At 37.6% G+C, this 24808-nt stretch overlaps 1 protein-coding gene across 3 annotated transcripts in view; it reads right to left on the reverse strand.

Moving 5' to 3' along the window:
- The window catches only part of LOC127433995 (UV radiation resistance-associated gene protein-like), a 177735-nt gene that overhangs the window by 144203 nt on the left and 8724 nt on the right, over positions 1-24808 (reverse strand). For 2 of the 3 annotated variants that reach the window (XM_051686404.1, XM_051686406.1), the window contains exons 4-6: positions 21513-21674; positions 8971-9045; positions 8719-8804 (exon numbers count right to left, since the gene is read on the reverse strand). In XM_051686404.1, coding sequence (XP_051542364.1) covers positions 8719-8804; positions 8971-9045; positions 21513-21674 — 323 coding nt within the window. Of the gene's footprint in view, positions 1-8718; positions 8805-8970; positions 9046-21512; positions 21763-24808 lie in introns of all 3 variants that reach the window. The other variant, XM_051686405.1, reaches the window with a different exon arrangement.

The following is a 24808-nucleotide window of genomic DNA, read 5'->3' on the forward strand; positions in this document are numbered from 1 at the left end:
TACATAAATTTCTGTTAAAACATTGTGGCCATCCAACCCATCAGACAGGGAAATGCATTACACACACACACACACACACACACACAAATCCAATGTGCATGCCAAAGGATGGAGTAATCACAAGTAGAAAGCAGAAAGTATGCACTCCACATTTACCCAGAGTGATTAGATTTGACAACACTTTCACAGAAGGTCACAGATGAAAGAGAGTAAGAGAGAGTAGGACTTAGTGAGCTGACTTGATGTACACATGTGGGCAGCTGTCTATATAAACAGCATTCTAACCAAAATGGAACCTCATTAGTAAGTGATTTGAGTCACTCTTCATAGGCTGCAACTTACTTAACTACTACTTAACTTACAGCATGCGAATACAGCCTCCCAGGAGAACTCACTAATGCCCGCAGCAGATTGTAATGTCAGGATGTATCTAAGCTAATGATTTGATACTGTAATAACACTTTTTGACCAGTGAATTCCCATGATATTTCCATGACCTTTTTTCAGCAAACATTTTAGCTATAAAATTAGGGCTGTCAATCGATAAAATATTTTAATCAAATTAATAACATGATGTGCCGATTAAATAATCAAATATCACTATTACTGTGAAAGGCCCCCCCAAATAAGGGTAATTTTGAATATAATAAATATAATTCAGACAATTCAAATACATTACATCATATTATTACAAATATTGTGGCAACAGACAAGCAAAAAATGTACAATACAAAAAGTGTTTTTAGAAGTCAAAATATTGTTTGTTTTATTTCCATATCATTGAACATAACCCTATTATTGGCCTACATCCCTCTGTACTATTTTCAATTGCTAGGCCAAGTCCACACTAATACGTTTTCGTTTAGATCTTTTTCTCTAAGTTCTGACCTTTTGTCCACACCGAGACGTCGTTTTTGATAGCGAAAACAGAGCTTTTCGAAAACACTAACCAAAGTGGATAAATTTGAGAACGCCGTCTTTGCGTTGTAGTGTGAACATGGAAAACAGAGATATTGAAAACGATGACGTATTTGTTGTCATGTGATACAGTCATGTGATCCATTCAACCCAAATCAATCAAGATGGCGGCCCTTGTTGTAGCGGCGTTGTTGTGCCTGATATTCACTTTGATAGCATTGATAAAGATACATTTTACTTTGTACAATCTTCACATTGCATTCCTTCAAAGGCAACGGGAAGTTTACTCTGAATTACTGTCTGGCAACGGAATATGAGAACAATTGCGTTTCAGAACGGAACAGCGATTTTTTGCAAGTGCATTAAGGGGATTTAAGTGTTTTCATTCATTTTAGAGTAGACGAGCAACTTTTGGAAAATGCTTGAAAATGACAGTTTGGACGAAGAGCATTAAGAAAACAAATGCCATTTGCAATATTATCCAGATTAATGTGGACGTAGCCTTAGTCTATGTAATCAAGTGTCAGATGGATGCTTCTGAAATATTTCTCTTTGGTTGGGTCGTGTCTCACTAGTTTTCAGCATCTCTAGTCCTAAGCGCTATGTTTTTAGGATGATGTGACAAGTTAAACATAGATTGAAACTTTGAAAAAAAAAAAAAAAAAACTTCTTGAGATCCCTGCATTCTGTTGTGCTCGGTCCAGCTCTCTTTGAGCACAAGAGCACCCCATCTGTGGAAGGCTAAGCTGCCTGGTCACTGGTCTGACGAGGAGTGTTGCCGGTTCAGCTGGAGCGCTGACTGCCCCGTACTGCATCAAGTTGGTACATCAAGCTTGAATTGTTTTGATAGTAGGAAAATTCCTTTTTATAGAATTTACATATAGGTCGAGAGCATGATTTTTTTAATGTGTTCTTTTTCATGTAATTAAAAGCATGAAATGTTTGCATTAAATTAAAAGTCCTATATAAAATATTTTGAATACCTGATGTTCACATGAGAACTTACATTGTTTAGCACTATACACAATGCAAATTCCACTGCGAGCCACTGCGAATGAACTTCTCTCATGTACTCGTGAATGCGCAACAAGATTTTCACATAAAAATTACTTTCGGTTTGTTTCTCACCAAAAGTTATCATTTGCTTTCAGAAGAACTGGAATATGATGCACAAGCCGCATTGACTACTTTTACAATACTTTTGGGTACTTTTTTAGACTTTGAAATGAGTCACTATCAACTGCCTATGAATTGAATAGTCGAAACAGGATATTCATTCAAATGTTTCTTTATAAGAAAGTCATATGGGTTTGGAACGACATGAGGGTGAGTGAACGGTGACAGAATTTTCATTTATGGGTGAACTACTCCTTTAGACTGAAAGTTCAAGTTGTGGCAGGCAAATCTGAATTACCACCAGTGGTTAAACCAACCCTGAATTTACACTCTTTGGACTCTTTGTAAGTACTGGTCATGGAGAAGGTGACGAAGAGATGCTGATTCACTTTATATCTTTATTAAAGCTTCTCTATAAGCAGGGCTCCAATGAACACATGCCTTCTCGAACACAGGCCTTCTCGACACTATTATTACCACAGTCTCCCACAAAGCCCTGAGAGACCAAAACACCAGCATCAGTTTTCTGATGGCCAACGTGAAGGTTAAGGCGAGTTTGTTTTTCTATGAGGTGTGGCAGGCGTTACCGGTTCTCGGGGTCGTTACTTTAGGATTTTGGAGGGCTTGCGCGGACCCAGCTGTTAAAACTGTACCCGATAATCCAGTCCAGAACCATGCCTTTCGGCAGGGGAGCGTACGACCCGCCAACCTGCTAAAAGGTGCTAAAAGCAGCAATGGCTTATCGCCACGGCACCTACAGGGTCACTTCGCTGAACAACGCTGCCCCTGTTCTTTGATATGCTACTTTAATGATCGGAGAGAGGGTGAAATCAAAAGGCAAATATGAAAATGAGGAAGGTATTTGAAAAATAAATATTTTGAGATGTGGAAAAAACAATTCCAACTTCACGTAAACTTGTTAAAATATTTTCTCCTACCCCAGCTTAACATGCAAAGACAACTATTAGGAAGCCGTATGTAGATTGACTGAGTGCTATCAAAACTTTGGTGAGAATTTCAACCAGCCCAACCTGGCAACACTGGCTTAACCAATGGTGTGAGTTTGGGGCAGGGGGTATCTATTTATCAACTAATGGAAGATGAGTGTAGTGTTCGGCAATCCTGAAAACAATCGCTATTTTTCCACTTCTGTTTAGTGACACTAGGCTAGTGGCGCAAAAATTACACAAGTCAGATTTAATTAAGACACAATGAATGGAAACGTATTGAGAACATCCAGGATAGTGGATGTAATACAATACATTTAGTTATATTACATAAGACAACTAGACAACTATGACAATTCCTCCCTCAAAAAGGATTTTGAGAGCTCAGAGTGTTGATTATTCCCTGGGTGAACCAGCTGTGAGGAGAAAAGGGAGATAAAAGTTGAATTCAACTTCAAGCTGGAATTTCCTTTAACTTGCTTGAGCCTGACTGAGAACATTTCCTGTATGAGGATGTAGAGAACCAAAAAAAAAGTTTTGAGGTAATAATGACAGAACACCCAATGAGCAGCAAAGCTGCAGACAGCATTAAAGTTATTTACTTACCTAAACGTCTTGAAATGTGTGTGACTTACTTTCTTCTGTGGAACACAACATGAGTTTTTTATAGAAGAATGTCACATAAAGCTTTGGCATGGCTTAAAAAGATTTGGAATTTAGCACAAAAGTAAAAAAGACGACTTTTGTGATGCTTTTTTTATTGATTGCCTTTATGGAGCTTGACAGTCTCTAGTCCCCCTCCACTTTCATTGTATGGAAGACAGCAGCCTGAACATTCTCGCTTCTCGCTTTGCATCCCATGGACGAAAGAAAGTCATACAGGTTTGGAACAACATGAGGGTGACTAAATGATGACATAAATTTCACTTTTGTGTGATGTAACCCTTTAAAGCAAGTGCTAGCTTTATTCTAGTGGCTATCTTTTAAACTCATCTTTTAAACCAAACACACAAAACTGCTCTCCACAAACCGCTTCAGCCTACTAAAACAATCATATAAAGCAAAAGCAAAGGAAAGCACTCATTACAACAGCTTTTTTGGCAACTTGAACTAATGTCAATCACTGAATCGCCACTTGTTTCCCACCAGCACCCTGTTATATTATGACAGACAGGCTGCCCGCCATGCAGTAGCATAAATCGTACATGGAAAGGAAACATTTCTTTTTTGATTAATGATTCATTTTCTACTTTCATTTCATGTGCTCCCTCTTTTCATTTCATGTTTTTCCCACTAAAAGCTTGTCATGTTGAGCAAGCCTGACAGTTAATCACTGAAAACATGGCACTGTCAATCAAAAACAAATGTTTCCTTGAAGCTGATAACAACCGCCGTCATCCGTCCATTCAACCCGGAACACGACTAGAACGTTTTTCCCAAAGAGCAAATCAGGAGCTACACACATACACACGTGCACACACATGCTTTCATTCATTCTGGATTTCTTCCTGTCTTGCACACAAACAAAATGAACATTGACTTCCAAGTTTTCCAAACAATCTGCACTGAAAGCGGGATACATATTGGAAAAAATATGATTTCAGACAGGTTTCCCAAACTCTCCCCCGTCTACCATTGCATTGGAAAAATTATTGTCCATATTATTGTATAGTTTCACTGAATCAGTCAATCACTGCACTCTCTTTGAATGCAGTCATCCTCCAAAAAAATGACAGAGATGTACAAAGAAAGCTGGAGAGTAATATATCCCATGCATGTTTCTGTCTGTCAGTGTGTGTACACAAATATGTGTCATATTCGTGAGATTTCGAAATCTCGGCCAAATTGTGGGCCCACCTCAGACCGAAGCCAAGATATTCCACAGACTTCTAATCAAGACTACAAGGAGACTCACAAACACCATCACACGAAGAGAGCAGCACCCTCCAGCTCCCTCTATATCACCCTACTATAGTACCATGTTGAGGGGCTACCCTAGATTCCAGAGGAAATATATGAACAAACTACACAGTCTAAGACAATCAGAAAAGACTCAGCCTTCCAATGGATATTACTCTCAGATTTGCGATATACACACTACCAGTTGAATTCATGTTTCTCATTATCTTAAAAACCTTTTGATCTAAAGGCTTATGCTTAAATGCTTCAAATACATTTTGTAAACTAATATAAACAGTGCTTATGTATTAATTTATTTCTATTATATATGGGTGTTTCTTCAACATCTGTCACTTTTAGTATTGTGGACTTCAAGAAATAAAAGAAAAAGTTGCTAATACATTTTCGCATGCTCAAATTTGTAAAATATAATTATTATTATTATTTTATTTATTTTTTTGTCTGCTAACAGTGTCCAGCAGTGTATGTACATGCATCATAGGAGATTTATTTCACTTTCTTTTATTCTGAAAGTCAAGAAAATTCCCACTACAGTGTCATTAACAGCACATCTCAAATTCTGAAAAGTGTTTAAAAGAATTCTGTGAGGGAAATGACATTTTTTTAATACATTTATGGAATAAAATATCCTACCGCTTTGGCTAATTTCATAACTAACATTTTATGTATCCTAAATACATACAATTTACATTTATATTTATGCATTTGGCAGAGGCTTTTATCCAAAGTGACTTACAGTGCATTCAAGGTATACATTGTATCAGTTTTGTGTGTTCCCTGGGAATCAAACCTGTGATCTTACCATTGCTCAGCCATGCTCCACCAGCTGAGCTGCAATAACTCTATTAAATAACATTATTATATTTTTACATAATTTTGCAAAACTACAGCTCGACTGAAAATGACGCCCAATAAAATATTTCTGTTTACAAGTGATAATTACCTTGAATTTCTTTGTTTTCTTCAACACTTTTGTCAACTTGGTTAACAAGGGACAGTCTTAATTTAAAAAAAAAAATTATTAGACCATGTTCCTACAATAATTATTCAAATGGTTTATGTTTATTTCACTCTTTGTTTGGATTACCATAATTTTAAACATGTAATCATTTTTTATAATTGATTTTCATAGTTTAATATTAAATGTCTGGGTCTGGGAAAAGGCTAAAACAGTAATATCAATAAATAACAGTCCTTAAAATTCAGCAGAAATCAACTCCTGGGACATGAAATTGCCCAAAGTTGAAGAAACGCCCTAATACAAAACTAATTCAAATTGATAAATTGGATTGGACAGCAAAGGAAAAGAAGTCAACAAGTGCCCGGCATACATGAGAACTCCTTCAATACTGTTTTAAAAGCATCTCAGGTGGATGCGTCATGAAGTTGGTTGACAAAATGCCCAGAGCATGCAGAGCTGTAATCTAGATAAAGAGTGTCAAATTTAAAGAAGCTTAAGTATAAGATAGTTTTGTTTTGATTTGCTTTACATTTTTGTCACCTTCACATCCCTTCATAGTCTGCATACTTCCTTTACTGCTATTCTAAAATGTGAAAAATAGCAATCATGAACTATGCATTAGTGTGTCCTAACTTTTGACAGGTAGTGTAGGTCTCACCCCTAAAAAATGCAATGAAGTGTAGGTACACACGGGTTTTGGCAAAGGAGATATTTTTGAGAGTATGCAATGGAGTGTTTACAGCTTGTGTTTCTTAACACTTAACAACATCTGCAGGATCAAAGACTGTTCCTTTATAGGTACAATTTCATGATGTTATATTGTGAGAACACACATGGCTAAATCTGACTATAGGAAGTGTGTCATAGTTAAGTAACACAGTCCCCAAATGGCCGCCTCCTCTCTCAGGTTGTGTTATATTAGGAATAGAACTTCAAGGTCTTCTCCTCAAGGCTGTATTAAAAGAGCACTGCTGCCACCTAGCGGAGCAGAGAAGCTACGGCAGAATGTTCCAGCAACATTGAACAGGCCCAATGGAACCCCTTTACCGAGATAGAGGAGCCTGCCAACTAAGACCAGGTGGAATAATTTTTCCTTCTTGATTTCCTCCTCTCCTCATCTGTCATGTCTTTTATCCAAGGATTACAGTTATCCAAGACTGCAAAAAATATCAGTCATCTTTGGCTAAATGATGAGCCACCACCCTGCAGCAGGGGCCTAATTTGGAAAGGACACGGAGCGCTATCTGGCGGACAAGAAAGGGAACATTTCTGGATTCTGAAGAGGGAATTGCTTCAGGGTAACAAATGGGAGTATAATAAAATTCTGGAATGCAGCTGAGGGAGAAAATGACTTTCAAATTGGAAACAAACATTCAGAACAGATGCCATTCCTGTAAGAACAAAATTCCAGATTCTTTTCACAACAGTCAGCATTGAGCAAATACAGTCTAAGCATTTCAGATGTGTTATTAATATAAAGAGATGCTATTATCCTATTTCTAATTCTTTAAAGTGGCCAGATTCTACACTTTTGTAGTATTTTTGTCCTTTTAAAGGGATAGGTCACTCAAAAATTATATTTCTGAGTAAATGACAGAAATTTCATTTTTAGGAAAACAATTTGTAAAATTGTTAATATATGTTTGTTCATATGCGTAGGCTTATTAGGAATGGGACAATATATCGAATTTTGATAAATTACGAACCATATCAAGGCACAAATCTGCAACATTGTTTTCTTTCCATGTGTTCATAAACTAAATGACACATCAAACATCATAATCTCTCTATCTAGCTTTTAGAAATGTAAGTACTGGAATACCTGGAAAACCGCCTTGTTTTGTTGAAAAATTCTTGAAATTAAAACAGACAATTTCTTCCGTGTAATGTGTGTCCATCAAAGATGAGATCCCGCACTTCACTTTCATTTAAAAATGTGTCTTTAAATATCCTCCCTGTTCTTTACATTCAAATAAAAATGTAAAAAGAAATATTAATTTTAATTACAAATAGCACAAATGCGCTAAAAAAAAACAAAAAAAGTCTCTCTCGTTAATAAACCAGTGTAGTGAGATGCTCGTTGAACTCTTAAAATGACAGTAACCTTTTTAGCGCTTGTAATACAAATGAATGTAAATGTTTTTACTTGTAAACTGTACAAATTATTTCAAACATTGATTGCTCATATCATTAATATACAATTTCATGATATAATATTAATTGATAGCATGTAGATTTTATATATTTTTAAAAAGTTAAAATGTGATTATAATAATGATGACAAACAAATTATTAAAACATAAATATACACTTTCACATATTTTTTCAGGACAGGTCCTGTTCAGTTCTATTGCTTGTTCTGCACCTGATCAGCCTGAATGTTGCCCACTATTTATTAAGGTTTATTTGTTTGTGATCTTTTCTTATAGAGAAAGGTATATGTGAAACTCATATTTATATTGTGTATTAAAGAAGTATTTTGATGAGAAATTATAATGTGCATTTTGCCAAAAATAAATAAATAATAATAATTAAAAACAATAACCAATTTTCTGTCATACATTGTCATTTAAGTGTTATTATATTGAACTGAGATTATACAGAATTTTGAACCTATCGTATATCGAACCGAATCGTGAGATAACCATATTGTCCCATCCCTAGTGCTTATTGATGTGATGTCAAAACAATGCCCATGCAAGTTTTCATAAATGTCTGGGTGGACTGGTCGGGAAGTTTTGCGTTATGAACATTCAAGTTTGACTACATAATATTTGGAACTCTTTTATAACAAAAGAGCAAGAAAAAAAATCATATTTTCTATTATATGTCCCCTTTAAAAAGAGTAAGTCTCACCTCAGCAGGGAGAAAACACTGCAGGAGTTCCTAACTGAGCTCTGATCCACCTGAAGCAAACTGTTCTTCTTCCTGTCAGAACTCTCCTGTGGAAAAAACAACCCATCAGCTTCCCAAAGATTGTGTTATACATGGGAAGAAATCTTCAGTTGGAAAAACCCAAGAGATACAAGTGAATTCAAGCTCTGATGGATAAAGCCTGAAGATGGCCAGGAATTTATCTGGAGGCTTTTCCAAGAGTTTGAACAATACCTTCTGATCAAACTCAGCTGCATAGTAGCCATCATTTAGTCCAAAGATGATCTCATTTGGGTTTCTGGAGCGAATCTGAGTGCAAAAACAGAGAGAAACAAGTTTTTGAATGTGGATTTGTCTCAGAATTGACATTGATTTCAACAGTGTTTACTGGTGAAAGAGGAAAAAGAAGAAAAAGAAAAGGGGGGAGAGAGAGCAAGTGATGTCTGGAATCGTTTGATGTCTGCCTTCTCTCCAACTGTAAATATTTTTTTTTTGTTATTAACATTTTTATTGATTCATAAATTAACACAAAGAAAAAAAAAAATATATATATATATATATATATATATATATTTGAATCAATCACTTTAAACATTAACCCCACTATATCCCCTCCCCCTACCAAACTCCCCCCCCCCCCAACAAACACCCCTGTGGTCAATAGAATATAGACACACACAAAAAAAAAAAACAACAACACACAAAACTAAAACAAAAACACCCCAAAAAAAGAAAATACAATAATCAAGTATAAAAATAAATAAATAAAAAAAAATCTAAATTACCCCATCCACCGCCCCTCCTCGAGATTCCCCCAAAAATGCTAAGTAATTGCTCCATTTCTTATTGTAAAAATCCCTAACTCCCATCCTACTGCTCGACCCCTCCTCGAAACTCCGTGCACCACTCCGGGAATGACGGTGCTCCATCCGACTTCCAACTCCTCAGAATAACCTGCCTACCAATCATCACACTGGTCAAAACCCAATCCTTCATGTACTTATCCTTCAAATCCATGACCTCCCCATCTCCCAAAATACAGAGTCTGGGGCAGAACGAGACCTGAGTGCCCAACACAACACATCACACACAAAACTTTGAACCTTCAGCCCAAATTCTTGGATCTTACGACACCCCAAAAAACATGGGTGGTGTCTCCATCTTCTGAATGGCATCACCATCAGATGGGTGTGTCCTTAAGACCAAGCCTATACAATTTAGAAGGGGTTCAATAAAATCTATGTAAAATCTTAAATTGCATAAGGCGAACCCTTGCATCTCTAGATGCAGACTTGAAATTGTTTAGAATCCTAGCCCACACTCCCTCCTCCAGTAACAAATTTAAATCTTCCTCCCATAATCTTTTGAGAGAATTTAAAGCTCCGTCCCCCAGACTCTGAATTAGCAGGGAGTAATACACTGATGCCTCATGACCCTTCCCAAAAGCAGCAATCACCACTCCTAGAGTATTTGCCGCTCTAGGGGGTAGCGTGCTACTCCCAAAAACAGTGCAGAGCAGGTGGCCTGCTGTAAATACTTATAAAATTGAGATCTGGGAATCCCAAAATGTTGAATCAAATTTTCAAAAGATCTCAATACTCCAGTCTCATATAGGTCACCAAGTGTATTAACCCCCTCACAATCCAATCTGACCAACAGAAAGGGGACTTATTAATACATAGTTTAGGGTTCAGCCATATGCTCAAGGCTACCTTTAAATAAATATCCGAGTTAAACACTCTGGACACCTTTGTCCATATCGAAAATGCGAGATAACGGGATGTGACTTAACTTCTCCAATTAGTTTGATAGAAGGGCTTTGCAGTGGCGAGATAGGGTCAAGAACTTCCTTTTCAATACAAAACCAGGGAGGGGCCCTCTCAGGTGGAAGCGACCAATGAGCCAAATGTCTGAGACCGAATGCATAATAATAAAACAAAATCTTAGGTAGGCCTAGCCCACCTTTGTCAATCGGCCTATGTAACTTGTTGAAATGTAACCTGGGATGCTTTCCATTCCAAATGAAGGACTTCGCTATGCTATCAAATTGCTTGAAGTAAGAGAGGGGGACATCTACAGGGAGAGATTGTAGTAGGTAGTTGAATTTTGGAATACAATTCATTTTAATAACATTAACCTTCCCAATCATCGATAAATGTAATGAAGCCCACCTACCCACATCACTCAAAAACCTTTTTATTAAAGGATCAAAATTAACTAACTAAATCACATAAATTTGCTGGGAATAAAATGCCCAAATACTTAATGCCCTGTTTGGGCCACTGAAAGGCACCCAGTTGAAAAGACGTTACTGGGCAGTATGCAGTCAGAGCTAAAGCTTCGGATTTAGACCAATTAACTCTGTATCCCAAAAATTTAGAAAAGGAATTGATAATTCTGTGGAGGCTAGGCATAGATCTAGTGGGGTCAGAAACGAATAACAAAATATCATCTGCGTAAAGCAAAAACGTATGCGCCACACCCCCTGGAAAATCATCCTCCTTTCTTATTGCGGCTGCTAAAGGTTCCAGGGCAAGACAGAACAATAATGGGGAAAAAGGTCAACCCTGCCAAGTACCCCTATCCAGAGTAAAATAATCTGAAATTAATCCATTTGTTTGTACCGCCACTACAGGGTGTCTATAAAGTAACTTAATCCATCCAATAAAAGTATTTCCGAACCCCTATATTTCCAAAATCTTAAAAAAAGATAATCTCATTCTACCATATCAAACACCTTTTCGGCATCAAGTGAGATGGCAGCGACCGGAGTCTGATCAATCGCCACTGACCACATGATATTAATGAAACGCCTAATGTTGTCAGAAAAGCTGCGGCCCCTAATAAACCCCACCTGATCTATATATATAAGAGATGTCACAACTTTACTTAATCTGTTAGACAAAATTTTTGCCAAAATTTTTATATCTAGCTGGATCAGGGAAATTGGACGGTAACTTTTACACTCACTTGGATCTTTGTCCTTTTTAAGAATCAGACTGATCCGGGCTTGTGTCATGGTTGGTGGAAGCTTTCCATTCTTTAATGATTCCCTATAAACTTCTAACAAAAGTGGAGCCAGTTCTGTATTATAAGATCTAAAAAATTCAGCGGCTAAGCCATCTGGCCCCGGAGCCTTGCCATTAGGCAAGGCCTTAATTACCTCGTCAAGCTCCTCCAAGTTTATCTCAGAATCAAGATAATTTTTTTGCTCAGTCATCAGTTTAGGGAGTTCTAATGGTTCCACAAAATTTCTAATATCTTCATCAGTAGACGAAGACGTGGAACTATAAAGATCAAGAAAGAATTCTTTAAAAGCATTATTAATATCAATGGCTGAGGTAAATATTTCACCACCAGCAGATTTCACAGAAGGAATGGTAGAAAAAAACTCTCTGCTTTATACAGTATATCTAGCCAAAAGCTTCCCTGCTTTGTCCCCCAACTCAAAGTATGACTGTCTTGCCCTGAATAACCAAAACTCTACTTTCTGCAACAAAATAGTATTATATCTGTATTTCAAACGGGTCAATTCTCTGAGGCCATCAGACGACATTTGGCACTTCAGCTCTGCCTCTGCACTAATACTCCCTTCCAACTCCACGAGTTCTCGTGCTTTGGATTTTTTGGTGAATGAGGCATACTGAATGATCCGACCCCTAAGAACCGCCTTAAGTGCCTCCCAAGCCACGCCCACAGAGGATACTGAGGACCAGTTGGTCTCCATATAAACATTGATTTCAGTCTTTAACATTTGTTGGAAATCAGGATTTTGCAAAAGGGATACATTAAAGCGGCAACTATATGATTTCTTTTTCTCCGTATGTGGCAACACCTCTAAATTCATCAGGACGTGATCTGAGACTAAAATGTATCCAATTGAGCAGTCAATAACAGATGAAATGAGGGACTTAGATATTAAAAAAAAATCTATTCTAGAATAAATCTTATGGACTGATGAAAAAAAAATGTATAGTCCCTACCAGTTTGGTTCAAAAGTCTCCAAATATCTGTAAGACCAAGATTTTTACACATCCTGTGAAGCATCAATGTTGCTCTAGGGCAGGGGTGTCAAACTCAGTTCCTGGAGGGCCACAGCCCTGCAGAGTTTAGTTCCAGCCCTGCTCCAAAATGCCTCCTTGTAATCTTCAAGCACTCCTGAAGACCTTGATTAGCTGCTTCAGGTGTGTTTAATTAGGGATGGAGCTAAACTCTGCTGGACTGTGGCCCTCCAGGAACCGAGTTTGACACCCCTGCTCTAGGGGGCTTACACACTTTTGCTACACTATGATCAAGGACTGAATCCATCAAAAGATTAATGTCTCCTCCCAATATTAGATCATGAGTGGTGCCAGCGGCTTGCAACATCCCTTCAAGATCTATAAAAAAGCCCTGATCATCAATGTTAGGTGTGTAAATATTAGCCAAAATCAACCTTTGTCCCTGAATTTCTCCTAAAACAATAATGACCCTTCCTAATTTATCCTTACTCTGTCTGAGACATTTGAATTGTAGAGGTTTATCAATATAATGACTCCCCTACTCTTACTTGAGCCAGCACTAAAGAAAATATGTCCACACCATATCTTCCCAAATTGTTCAGCTTCCTGCGGGGAAAGATGCGTTTCTTGAAGAAACACTATATAATATTTTTTACGCTTAAGAAAATAAATAACCTTCCTTCTTTTTATGGGGTGCCCCAACCCATTCACATTCCTTGTGGAGAGAGATAATCCACTCATATTAACAACTGACATATTGATATAATAGAAAAAATTAATTGTGTCAAAAACAAGATTATAAAGACCACATTCCCCATTAGAGCAACAATATAACCCAGAACTTCCCCCGAAAAAAAAAAAAAAGAAACGTGCGCATTAACCCCATGTACGACAGCGCCAACCGGCGTCAATCCCTCTAAACTCCAAAGGTCCATGTACGCATACGAGAACCCCCGTGACAACTTTGCCGTCAGATTGCTCAAGATTCTGCACAAATTCTGTGAGGCAAAATTACATAACAGAAAATACTTTGTAAAACAGACCCCAGACAACAGGCAGACTCATTCTGAATGTAGATTCATTCACAGAACTGTCTCGAAGGTGTGTTCCTCCACAAAACAAGCTCCAGCTGATATAAAGCCGTTCAGTTTCCACGGACAGACAAACAATTGTTCAGTGAGCCGGTCGTTATGAGTGCAGCAGATGACAAAATCATTCCAATGATTAACAAACTCCAGCAACTAGGTGGAACCAGCATGAAAAGAAACAAAACAGACATCCTGGTTCCTCGGATGATCAAGAGCCAAACTCACTCGGAGACTGCATAAAAAAAATACATCAAGACTTACTCAGCCTGTCAACTTTATAAAAAACATCCATTATGTGAGCATGTAGACCTTTTGTGGTTATCCATAGTGTCCATTCTCAATCTGGCCGGGAACTTCAGTGTAAAAGCAATCTTCGGTCAGTGCAAAAGTTTCTTGAAGGAAGTGTCTTCCACAAAACAAACATCCATCTGCTAGGCGGAGCCAACACAAAAAGAAACAAAAATGGCACCCAGCTTCCTCAGACAATCGAGTCAACGAACAGCGAGTCAGTCCACTAATATAAGAAACATCAAATGGCTTACTCACTCCAATGTATTTATAAAGGAGTGTGCCTGTTTGGGACATGTAAATACTTTGCTGCCATCCCTAGTGTCTATTCTCAGTTTGGCCGGAAACATCAGTGCAAAAGCGATCTTTCGTTGATGTAAGAGTTTCTTACATTCCTTGAACCTCTCGTCGAACTCGCAAAGTCCGGGAAAAAGGAAATATTGTGATTCTTCCAAGTAAGCTTTCCTTTGCTCCTCACCTGGCGCAACACGAGATCTTTATCAGAAATTTGGCCAGAATTGATCTGAGCCTGTCTCCCCCAGCAGATCCATGAGCCAGGACTCTGTGAGCTTGCTCGATTTCCAGTTTCTGGCCTGTTATGTCGAGCAGACTCGGGAAGAGCTCGTCAAGGATTTTCACCATATCTCTGCCCTCTTCATGTTCAGGAATTCCAACAATCCGTATGATATTCCTTCGGCTCATATTTTCAAAATATTCAAGTTTTTCCAAAATGTGTTCCAAGTCTGTTTTGGAAACGGGCGGATTAGTGGATAATTCCCTTTCCGATGATTCCAAATAATCAATCCGTTTTTCAACATCTGCCACTCTTGGGACCAACTCAGAGAATTTTGTTTCCATCGCTGTAATCGATCGACGTATTACAGCGAGATCCTCCAAGTCAGCAACAACCTTCGTCAGCATCACGAGATGTTGGACAGTTGACGCTGAATTTCTTCTCCCGACGTGCTTTCCAAATCGAGTCCCCGGCTAGCAGTCCCATCAGAGGCCTCAGCTTGAACACATAAGAGTCTTTTAATGTCTCCAGAGTCTGAGGATTTTGACTTCTTTGCCATGTTTACCTCAAAGAGCAAATATGTAACTGGGTGTATCGAATCTCACTGGATTATAACAAGAAAATAATTAAAAAACTAGCAAAGTGCGCAGAGCTAGTCCCTCACACGTCTGCTTATTGCATGGCATCACGTGTCGTCCACCAACTGTAAATATAAAAAATCAAAAGGCCCCCTAAAAAATAATTTACTGACAAATGACAGTCTGTCTGCTTAGATACATGAACTATAGTTTATTATAAGTAAGGCACAGTTGGCAGAGGGCTGTTAAATTCAGTGTGTGCTAAATCAGGACTTTTTGAGCATGAATAAGCAGCACAGAACTATAATAGTGCAGTTGGACTTTGTAACAAGTTACTATGACAGCTACTACTACTATTATTAATATGCATTTAGCATCTATTCTGCCCTTGATGTTTAAGTTTGTGTCTTATGCTTTCCTTACTATGTCAGACACAGACCAGTTTATTGTCCAACCAAAATCCCCATAATAACCAGAGCACACTGATAATTCAATCAATAAGATTTGGAGCATGACGCAGGAGTATAAACAAGCCTGACACACACTGGGGACTCTTATTTTGAAATTACAGAGACTTGGCTATATTGCTGTATATGAAGTATTAACCAAATTAAGCTTCTTATAACTAATATACTCACCAGATAAAGGTTTTTATATATATATATATATATATATATACATACACACACACACACACACACACACACACAGTGCATCCGGAAAGTATTCACAGCGCTTCACTTTTTCCACATTTTGTTATATTACAGCCTTATTCCAAAATGGATTAAATTCATTATTTTCCTCAAAATTCTACAAACAATACCCCATAATGACAACATGAAAGAAGTTTGTTTGAAATCTTTGCAAATTTATAAAATAAAAAAAAAATAAAAAAAAAATGAAAAAAACATGTACATAAGTATTCACAGCCTTTGCTCAATACTTTGTTGAAGCACCTTTGGCACCAATTACAGCCTCAAGTCTTTTATGATGCTACAAGCTAGGCACACCTATTTTTGGGCAGTTTCTCCCATTCTTCTTTGCAGGACCTCTCAAGCTCCATCAGGTTGGATGGGGAGCGTCGGTGCACAGCCATTTTCAGATCTCTCCAGAGATGTTCAATCGGGTTCAAGTCTGGGCTCTGGCTGGGCCACTCAATGACATTCACAGAGCTGTCCCGTAGCCACTCCTTTGTTATCCTGGCTGTGTGCTTAGGGTCGTTGTCCTGTTGGAAGATGAACCTTTGCCCCAGTCTGAGGTCCAGAGTGCTCTGGAGCAGGTTTTCATCAAGGATGTCTCTGTACATTGCTGCATTCATCTTTCCCTCGATCCTGACTAGTCTCCCAGTTCCTGCCGCTGAAAAACATCCCCACAGCATGATGCTGCCACCACCATGCTTCACTGTAGGGATGGTATTGGCCAGGTGATAAGCGGTGCCTGGTTTCCTCCAGACATGACACTTGCCATTCAGGCCAAAGAGTTCAATCTTTGTTTCTCATGGTCTGAGAGTCCTTCAGGTGCCTTTTGGCAAACTCCAGGTGGGCTGTCATGTGCCATTTACTGAGGAGTGGCTTCCGTCTGGCCACTCTACCATACAGGCCTGATTGGTGGAGTGCTGCAGAGACGGTTGGTCTTCCGGAAGGTTCTCCTCGCTCCACAGAGAAACGCTGCAGCTCTGTCAGAGTGACCATCAGGTTCTTGGTCACCTCCCTGACTAAGGCCCTTCTCCCCCGATCGCTCAGTTTTGCCGGGCGGCCAGCTCTAGGAAGAGCCCTGGTGGTTCCAAACATCTTCCATTTACGGATGATGGAGGCCACTGTGCTCATTGGGACCTTCAATGCTACAGAAATTTTTCTGTACTCTTCCCCAGATCTGTGCCTCGATACAATCCTGTCTCGGAGGTCTACAGACAACTCCTTGGACTTCATGGCTTGGTTTGTGCTCTGACATGCACTGTTAACTGTGGGACCTTATATAGACAGGTGTGTGCCTTCCCAAATCATGTCCAATCAACTGAATTTACCACAGGTGGATTCCATTCAAGTTGTAGAAACATCAAGGATGATCAGTGGAAACAGGATGCACCTGAGCTCAATTTTGAGTGTCATGGCAAAGGCTGTGAATACTTATGTACATGTGATTTTTTTTTTTTTTTTCGTTTTTTATTTTTAATAAATTTGCAAAGATTTCAAACAAACTTTTTTCATGTTGTCATTATGGGGTATTGTTTGTAGAATTTTGAGGAAAATAATGAATTTAATCCATTTTGAAATAAGGCTGTAACAACAAAATGTGGAAAAAGTGAAGCGCTGTGAATACTTTCCAGATGCATTGTATATGTGTATATATACAGTATATATATATATACAGTATAATATATATATATATATACAGTATAATATATATATATATATATATATATATATATATATATATATATATATATATATATATATATATACACACACACACACACACACACACACACACACACACACACACACACACACACACACACACACACACCAATCATCCACAACATTAAAACCACCTGCCTAATATTGTGTAGGTCTCTCTCGTGCCTCCAAAACAGCACCAACCCTTCTCACCACAATTGTACAGATTGGTTATCTGAGTTACCATAGACTTTGTCAGTTTGAACCAGTCTGGTCATTCTCTGTTGACCTCTCTCATCAACAAGGCATTTCCGTCCACAGAACTGCCGCTCACTGGATGTTTTTTGTTTTTGGCACCATTCTGAGTAAACTCTAGAGACTGTTGTGTGTGAAAATCCCAGGAGATCAGCAGTTACATAAATACTCAAACCAGCCTGTCTGGTACCAACAATCATCCATGGATTATCTAATCAGCCAATCGTTTGGTAGCAGTGCAGTGCATAAAAGCATTCAGATACGGGTCAGGAGCTTCAGTTAATGTTCACATCAACCATCAGAATGAGGGAAAAATGTGATCTCAGTGATTTGGGCTGTGGCATGATTGTTGGTGCCAGATGGTCTTAATTGCTTCTGTCTCTTCATGTAATCCCAGAATGACTCGATGTTCAGTGGGGGGGCTCTGTGGGGGCAATGCCATCTCTTGCAGAGCACCCTGTTCTTCCATTATAATCTTTTCTATTTGCTAAAGTAATGTTTGGGAGTCTAAAATGTATTTTTCCTATTGACACACTAAAGATGAAGACATAAATAACCATCTTTAGACAAATGTTTTTGTGAAACATCTTAAGTGCCTAATATATATACAGTTGCAATCGAAATTATTCAACCCCCCCAAGACAGTAAGGATTTACAAAGGTAAGCTTTTCTGATGACCCAGAATTTTTAAACTTTACATCTATATCAGTTGAGTGACACATTCAAAGTCATAGTGTGAACCTAATATTTGTAAATAGCAGGATTTTTTAAAAATACAGCCATGTCATAATTATTCAACCCCTATTGCATGTAGCTGTTTCTTAAATGTGTAAGGCTACACAAGTCATTGTTTTAAAACAAAATTAAGTCATCAATCTGCAATGGCACTTAAGTTTTAAAATTTAAGTTTAGCGTTGTAAGCAAAAATGTATTTCTATGCAAAATAATGCAATTAAATACAAGCTGTCTCAAAAGCTAATAGAGGAGATTATTTCATTACACAAGAAAGGTCATGGCTAAAAGTACATTTCCAAGGCACTTCAATTTCCAATAGACAAAGTTGGCAGCACCATTCATACATTTTTTAAATGTGGTACAACTGCAACCTTCTTGGGGTGTGGAAGAAAGCAAAACTTCACCAAGGGAAATGTTGACTTGAATATTCAAGAAGTAATAGGAAAGAAGTAGGAAAGACCTGTGGAGTCCTGGAAGAAGGTTTTATAGACATATGACACTAAACTGAAAATGAGTTTTAGACCCATGGGTCAGCAGTACATCTGGAGTAAGATGACAAGGTGATGACAAGAACAGTCAAGCATGGAGGTGGGTCAGTCCTGTTATGGGGGTGTTTTGCGGCAATCCTGACTATGTGACTGACACCATGGATACTTTCAGGTTTCAGGCCATTTTGGCATGAAAAATGTGATGCCTTCAGTGTGTAAATTGAAGCTCGCTGATCACTGGACCTTCCAGCAAGACAATAACACCAAGGATACATCCAAGTTGTCCAAAATCTGGTTCAGGGATAGGTCGTGGAATGTCCTTAAATGGCCCTTTCAGTCCATCATTAAAATCCCTTTGCAAACCTTTGTTGGGATTTCAAGGAAGCAGTGGCAGCACAGAAACCAAAGAATGTCAATGAGCTGGAAGCTTTTGCTCATGAGAAATGTGTAAAAATTCTAATAGAGAGGTGTCCGAAGCCTGAGAACACTTACCTGAAACATTTATTTGCTGTTATTAAGGATAAAGGATGCTCCACAAATGATTGACTTTGGGGGTTGAATATTTTTGACATGACATTTGTGGAGAGAATTTGTTATTTTTTATTTAAACATTTGGGTAAACTGAACTCTTTGTTCTCAAAATCACTCAAATGTGTATTAAAAACTTACTATGACTGTTTACTGAGGTTTTAGTTGATGTGTTTTAATTTACATCACCAGAATGTATTGCTGGTCAGGGGGGCTGAATAATTTTGATTGCAACTGTATATACACTGGCGGCCAAATGTTTAGAATAATGTACAGAAGTATATTCAGGACATTACTGATGTAAAAAACAGCACCATCACTTTTTTTAAAAAGTCATTTTTGATCAAATCTAGACAGACCCCATTTCCAGCAGCCATCACTCCAACACTTTATCCTTGAGTAATCATGCTAAATTCCTAATTTGGTACTAGAAAATCACTTTATTTTTAGCCATTATATCAAACACAGCTGAAAGCTATTTAGTTCATTAAATGAAGCGTATCATTGTCTTTGTGTTTATTTTTAAGTTGCCACAGTATGCAATAGACTGGCATGTCTTAAGGTCAATATTAGGTCAAAAATTGCAAAAAAGAAACAGCTTTCTCTAGAAACTCATCAGTCAATCACTGTTTTGAGGAATGAAGGCTATACAATGCTTGAAATTACCAAAAAACTGAAGATTTCATTCAAAGGTGTACACTACAGTCTTCAAAGACAAAGGACAACATGGCTCTAACAAGGACAGAAAGAGATGTGGAAGGCCAGATGTACAACTAAACAAGAGGATAAGTACATCAGAGTCTCTAGTTTGAGAAATAGATGCCTCACATGTCCTCAGCTGACAGCTTCATTGAATTCTACCCGCTCAACACCAGTTTCATATACAACAGTAAAGAGAAGACTCAGGGATGCAGGCCTTATGGGAAGAATTGCAAAGAAAAAGGCAATTTTTAAACAGGTAAACAAAAAGAAAAGGTTAGATTGGGCAAAGAAACACAGACATTGGACAACAGATAATTGGAAAGGAGTGTTATGGATCTTAACCCCATTGAGCTTTTTTGGGATCAGTTAGACTGTAAGGTGCGTGAGAAGTGCCTGACAAGATGCCACATCTATGACAAGTGCTACAGGAAACGTGGGGTGAAATGTCACCTGAGTATCTGGACAAACTGACAGCTAGAATGCGAAGGATCTGCAAAGCTGTCATTGCTGCACGTGGACGATTTTTTTGATGAGAACTCTTTGAAGTAGTTTAAGAAGTTCTGACATTTTTTTTCAAATTATAATAGTAATTTTTCACGTTATTAATGTCCTGACTATACATTGTGATCAGCTGAATGCCACTTTGGTGAATAAAATTACCAATTTCTTTCCATAAGAGCAAAATCTGTATAGTCGCATTTATCTTTGTATGCCCTTGCTTTAATTTAGAACACTTGATTATCTAATTAAAATAACAAAATATGCATTGGAGTGAGGATCAAAATATGCATAAATATTGTCAATGATGAAAGATTTAGATAGAGCAAATACACACAAGGTGTCAGTGGTTTATATCATTATTTCACCTCTAAAGGCTGCTGTTTTACTGAAAAACCAAGTCGTTCTAACTGCCGGCCACAGAGGAACACAAAGGAACAAATAAAAAAAAAAACTATCGGCATAGATTTTTGCAGATAACAACTGATAGCTCCAAAAAGCAACTATATATTTTGTAAAACCCATATATCAGTCTACCTCTAGTTTAAATTTCAGTATGCACTTAAAAATAAAAAATAGACAACTTATATATATAAAAAACACATCACATTTTAATAAAGCTCATTGAATTGAACTGGATTTAATTTGCATTGAATTAACTGAACTGAGAGAAAAAAGAGAGTGTATATAGGTTTGACTTCTCACCTGTTGTCCTGTGTATCTGAGCCCATCCAGGTTGACCTTCCACTCAATAAGCAGTTGGTACTCTTCTTCCCTTCCTCCCCATATTCTTACCACAAAACACGACACAGATGTGTCCAAGAGGTCCGGCAACATGGCAAAATCTAAACTCCGCCATGTAGGATTCTGAAAAACACACACAAACAGAATAATAATCACAAAGAGTACATTGTAGTTACCTTAGTCCTGCTGACCCAATCTCCTTTAAAGATACCTGACATGACCAACACAGAAAAAAAAAGAGGGGGGAAAAAAATCAGCAATTAAAAAAAATAAATACAAAAAATTGTGGAATTTCTTGGGATATCAACCTGGAAATAAACAAAGTTAACAACAAAGAAAAGTTGTTCTTGTTCATTGAAGCACACAAGATGCTTTTTGAAACGTTCTCAAATCATGCTGGGATAACATGGATCATCAGGTTTTGCACACGCATGCTGTCATTAAAGCAACATTCCAAGTACTAAGAAGTTCTGAAATTCATGTTAATTTAAACTGTTCACTGAAATTGTTATATTGACAATACAATTTGTAATGAATGTCATATTAAATTAGAAATGTTCAAAATAGAAGCATTTTCGCTAGTTGTTTCGGATAATTTGGACCCCAATGTATAAGTTCAATAAATAACAGTAATTTAGGCTGTGAAACATAAGGGCTTTATTAATAATACATAAGTACGGTCTGTTAGCATAGTAAGATTCAGTGATGCAGCAAAACTAAGCCAAGCTTTCAAATACTGACAGCAGAAATGGATTTGCAAAACTGTGCTGGCATGAAGTCTGGAGTCTAAAGAGGGTAAGATGGAGATCTGACAAAATTCCCATCACAGTGACTAACTCAGCAGAAATTAATACAACACATCCATCAACATGACGGTCAGAAGTTGCATAGAGATACTGAAATAAAGATGATTACATGACTATTACAAAGAAAGTCAGAGGGAAGGTGGCCAGTGAGACAGGAAATGAGGAAACATACAAGTGGCAAGAAGGTTTTGATTGTGGTGAACAAAATGGAATCAAGTAACTTTCAGTTCGTGTAAATGACTTTATATTCTTTAAGCGACAGTTCACCCAGAAATGAAAATTCTGGCATTATTTTTTTCATCACTTTAAAAAACACCAGCCATGATATTACATGTAATTAAACTGTTATTTGCTTATAAATGTAATGATATATATAGCTGGGCTCTGCCTACTCTGTAAATAGAAAGCACTCTCAGAAAAGCAGATGAATAAACAGAACAGCCCTTATGCTATTAGCTTGACTTTAGGGTGTGTTTTCGTGTGAAAGCACACTGATAGATCCAGCTATCATGGAATTAAATATTTTCAATCACTATCATCAGCAAAACATCTATTACAGTCAGAGTAACATGCGACAACTGAAGCTTTAATTGTGTCTATACAAATCACACTACTGATGATCATTTGTTTTTTTTGTGCTTGTGTCATTCTTCCCTTCACACATTAGCAGTTGGTATGACTCAATGTTTTTTTTAGAACAATAACAGGCCTGGACAGATTGACCACATGGTCATTAAACTGCTTTCAGATATTTAGTAATGGGATGCCACATCCATTCATGGGCTCTAACACAGTCCCTCTAGGCATATTAAAATAAATGAATTGTTTCAAAGAACTGAAATGTGAAGTGTGAGAACCCAAAAATCCAATTTATCAAATCTGTTTCATATCAGTAAATGAAGCAGTGGTTCTGGAATCAATATCAATGCCTTTGTGTGTGTAGATGAGAGGTCAGATCTGCCATAAGTTTAGGATAAAGTCCTGATGCATTTGGTTTTTGAAGAAATTTGCAACCTTTTATTTCTGTAGTAAGTGTGAGATATCAATTGTGGAGCTCAGTTGTAAGACAAAAAATAAAGCAATAAGCCCTGAAAGGCAGTGCATTTCAGTGATTTTACCACAGGTAAGGGGTATTACTAGGCAAGACAGTGATTTTACCACCTTAATCGTGGTAAAATCACTGTAATGAACAGCCACGGGTAGCTTATTGCTATTATAAAATAAGGAAAATGCAGTGTGATAAAAACACCAATGTTCAGTAAATAGATAAAGGGATAGTTCACCCAAAAATTTAAATTCTCTCATCATTAACACGCCCAATGCCATCCCAGATGTGTATGACTTTCTTTCTTCTGCAGAACACAAACAAATATTTTTAGAAGAATATTTCAGCTCTGTAGGTCCATACAATACAAGTGAATGGTGAACAAAACTTTGAAGCTGAAAAAAGCAAATAAAGGCAGCATAAGAGTAATCCATAATACTCCAGTGGTCTTCTGAAGCAATCCAATTGCTTCTGGATGAGAACAGTGTCAACAGAACAAAATGAGACCACTAGATGGCACTAGGAAGTTTGAAATCATGATGGCCAAGGAGACTGCAGATTTCAAGATTTATAGTGAAAAATTAGTTATATTTTGGTCTGTTCACCCAAACTCGATTGGATTGCTTCAGAATATGTAGATTAAACCACAGAGCCATATGAATTACTTTTATGCAGCCTTTATGTGCTTTTTTGAGCTTCAAAGTATTGGTCACCATTCACTTGGTCACAATTCTTCTAAAAATCTTTATTTGTGTTCTGCAGAAGAAAGAAAGTCATACACTTCATACACCAACCTATAGGCTTTTTATGGTTGCCACATTCCAACTTGGCACATTAACATAGAATGTGCGGTCACAGGTGTGGGTTTATCAGCACTTTGCAACAGCTTTGAACGTGGTTCATCCAATCAGAACTGAGAGTCGCAATTATCTGTTTTATTATGGGTATTTTTAAATGCACTGCCACACCTTTGAAGGAGGCATTTTACTTTATATACCGTGATAAAACTCTAATTAAGGTTAACGATGATAATCATGTAAGACCTGTTGATGGCTGCCTTGAAAATAAGAGGCATACAGACGGTAAAAAAAAAAAAAAAAAATATGAGTAAGCATCATGGCAGCAATGGTTATTTTCATAATAACATAAATACTACAGTTACTGTTACCACAATAAAACTATGCCAACCTATTAGCCACAGCTGACATCAAGAATACAAACTAAAATGTCAGACAGGTTCTGAAAGCATGCACCTTTTGAAAAATATCCCATTTAAACTGATTATAGTTTCACAGTAGTAACAATAACTGTAGTAACTACAGTATTTCTGCAAAACACTTTGGTAACTTTTAAGCCGAAAGGCTCATCAAAAAGGCACTGGAGAGACATCACAGTAAAAGACATTT

Source organism: Myxocyprinus asiaticus, chromosome 43 (genome assembly GCF_019703515.2).
Source record: "Myxocyprinus asiaticus isolate MX2 ecotype Aquarium Trade chromosome 43, UBuf_Myxa_2, whole genome shotgun sequence".
NCBI lineage: Eukaryota > Metazoa > Chordata > Actinopteri > Cypriniformes > Catostomidae > Myxocyprinus > Myxocyprinus asiaticus.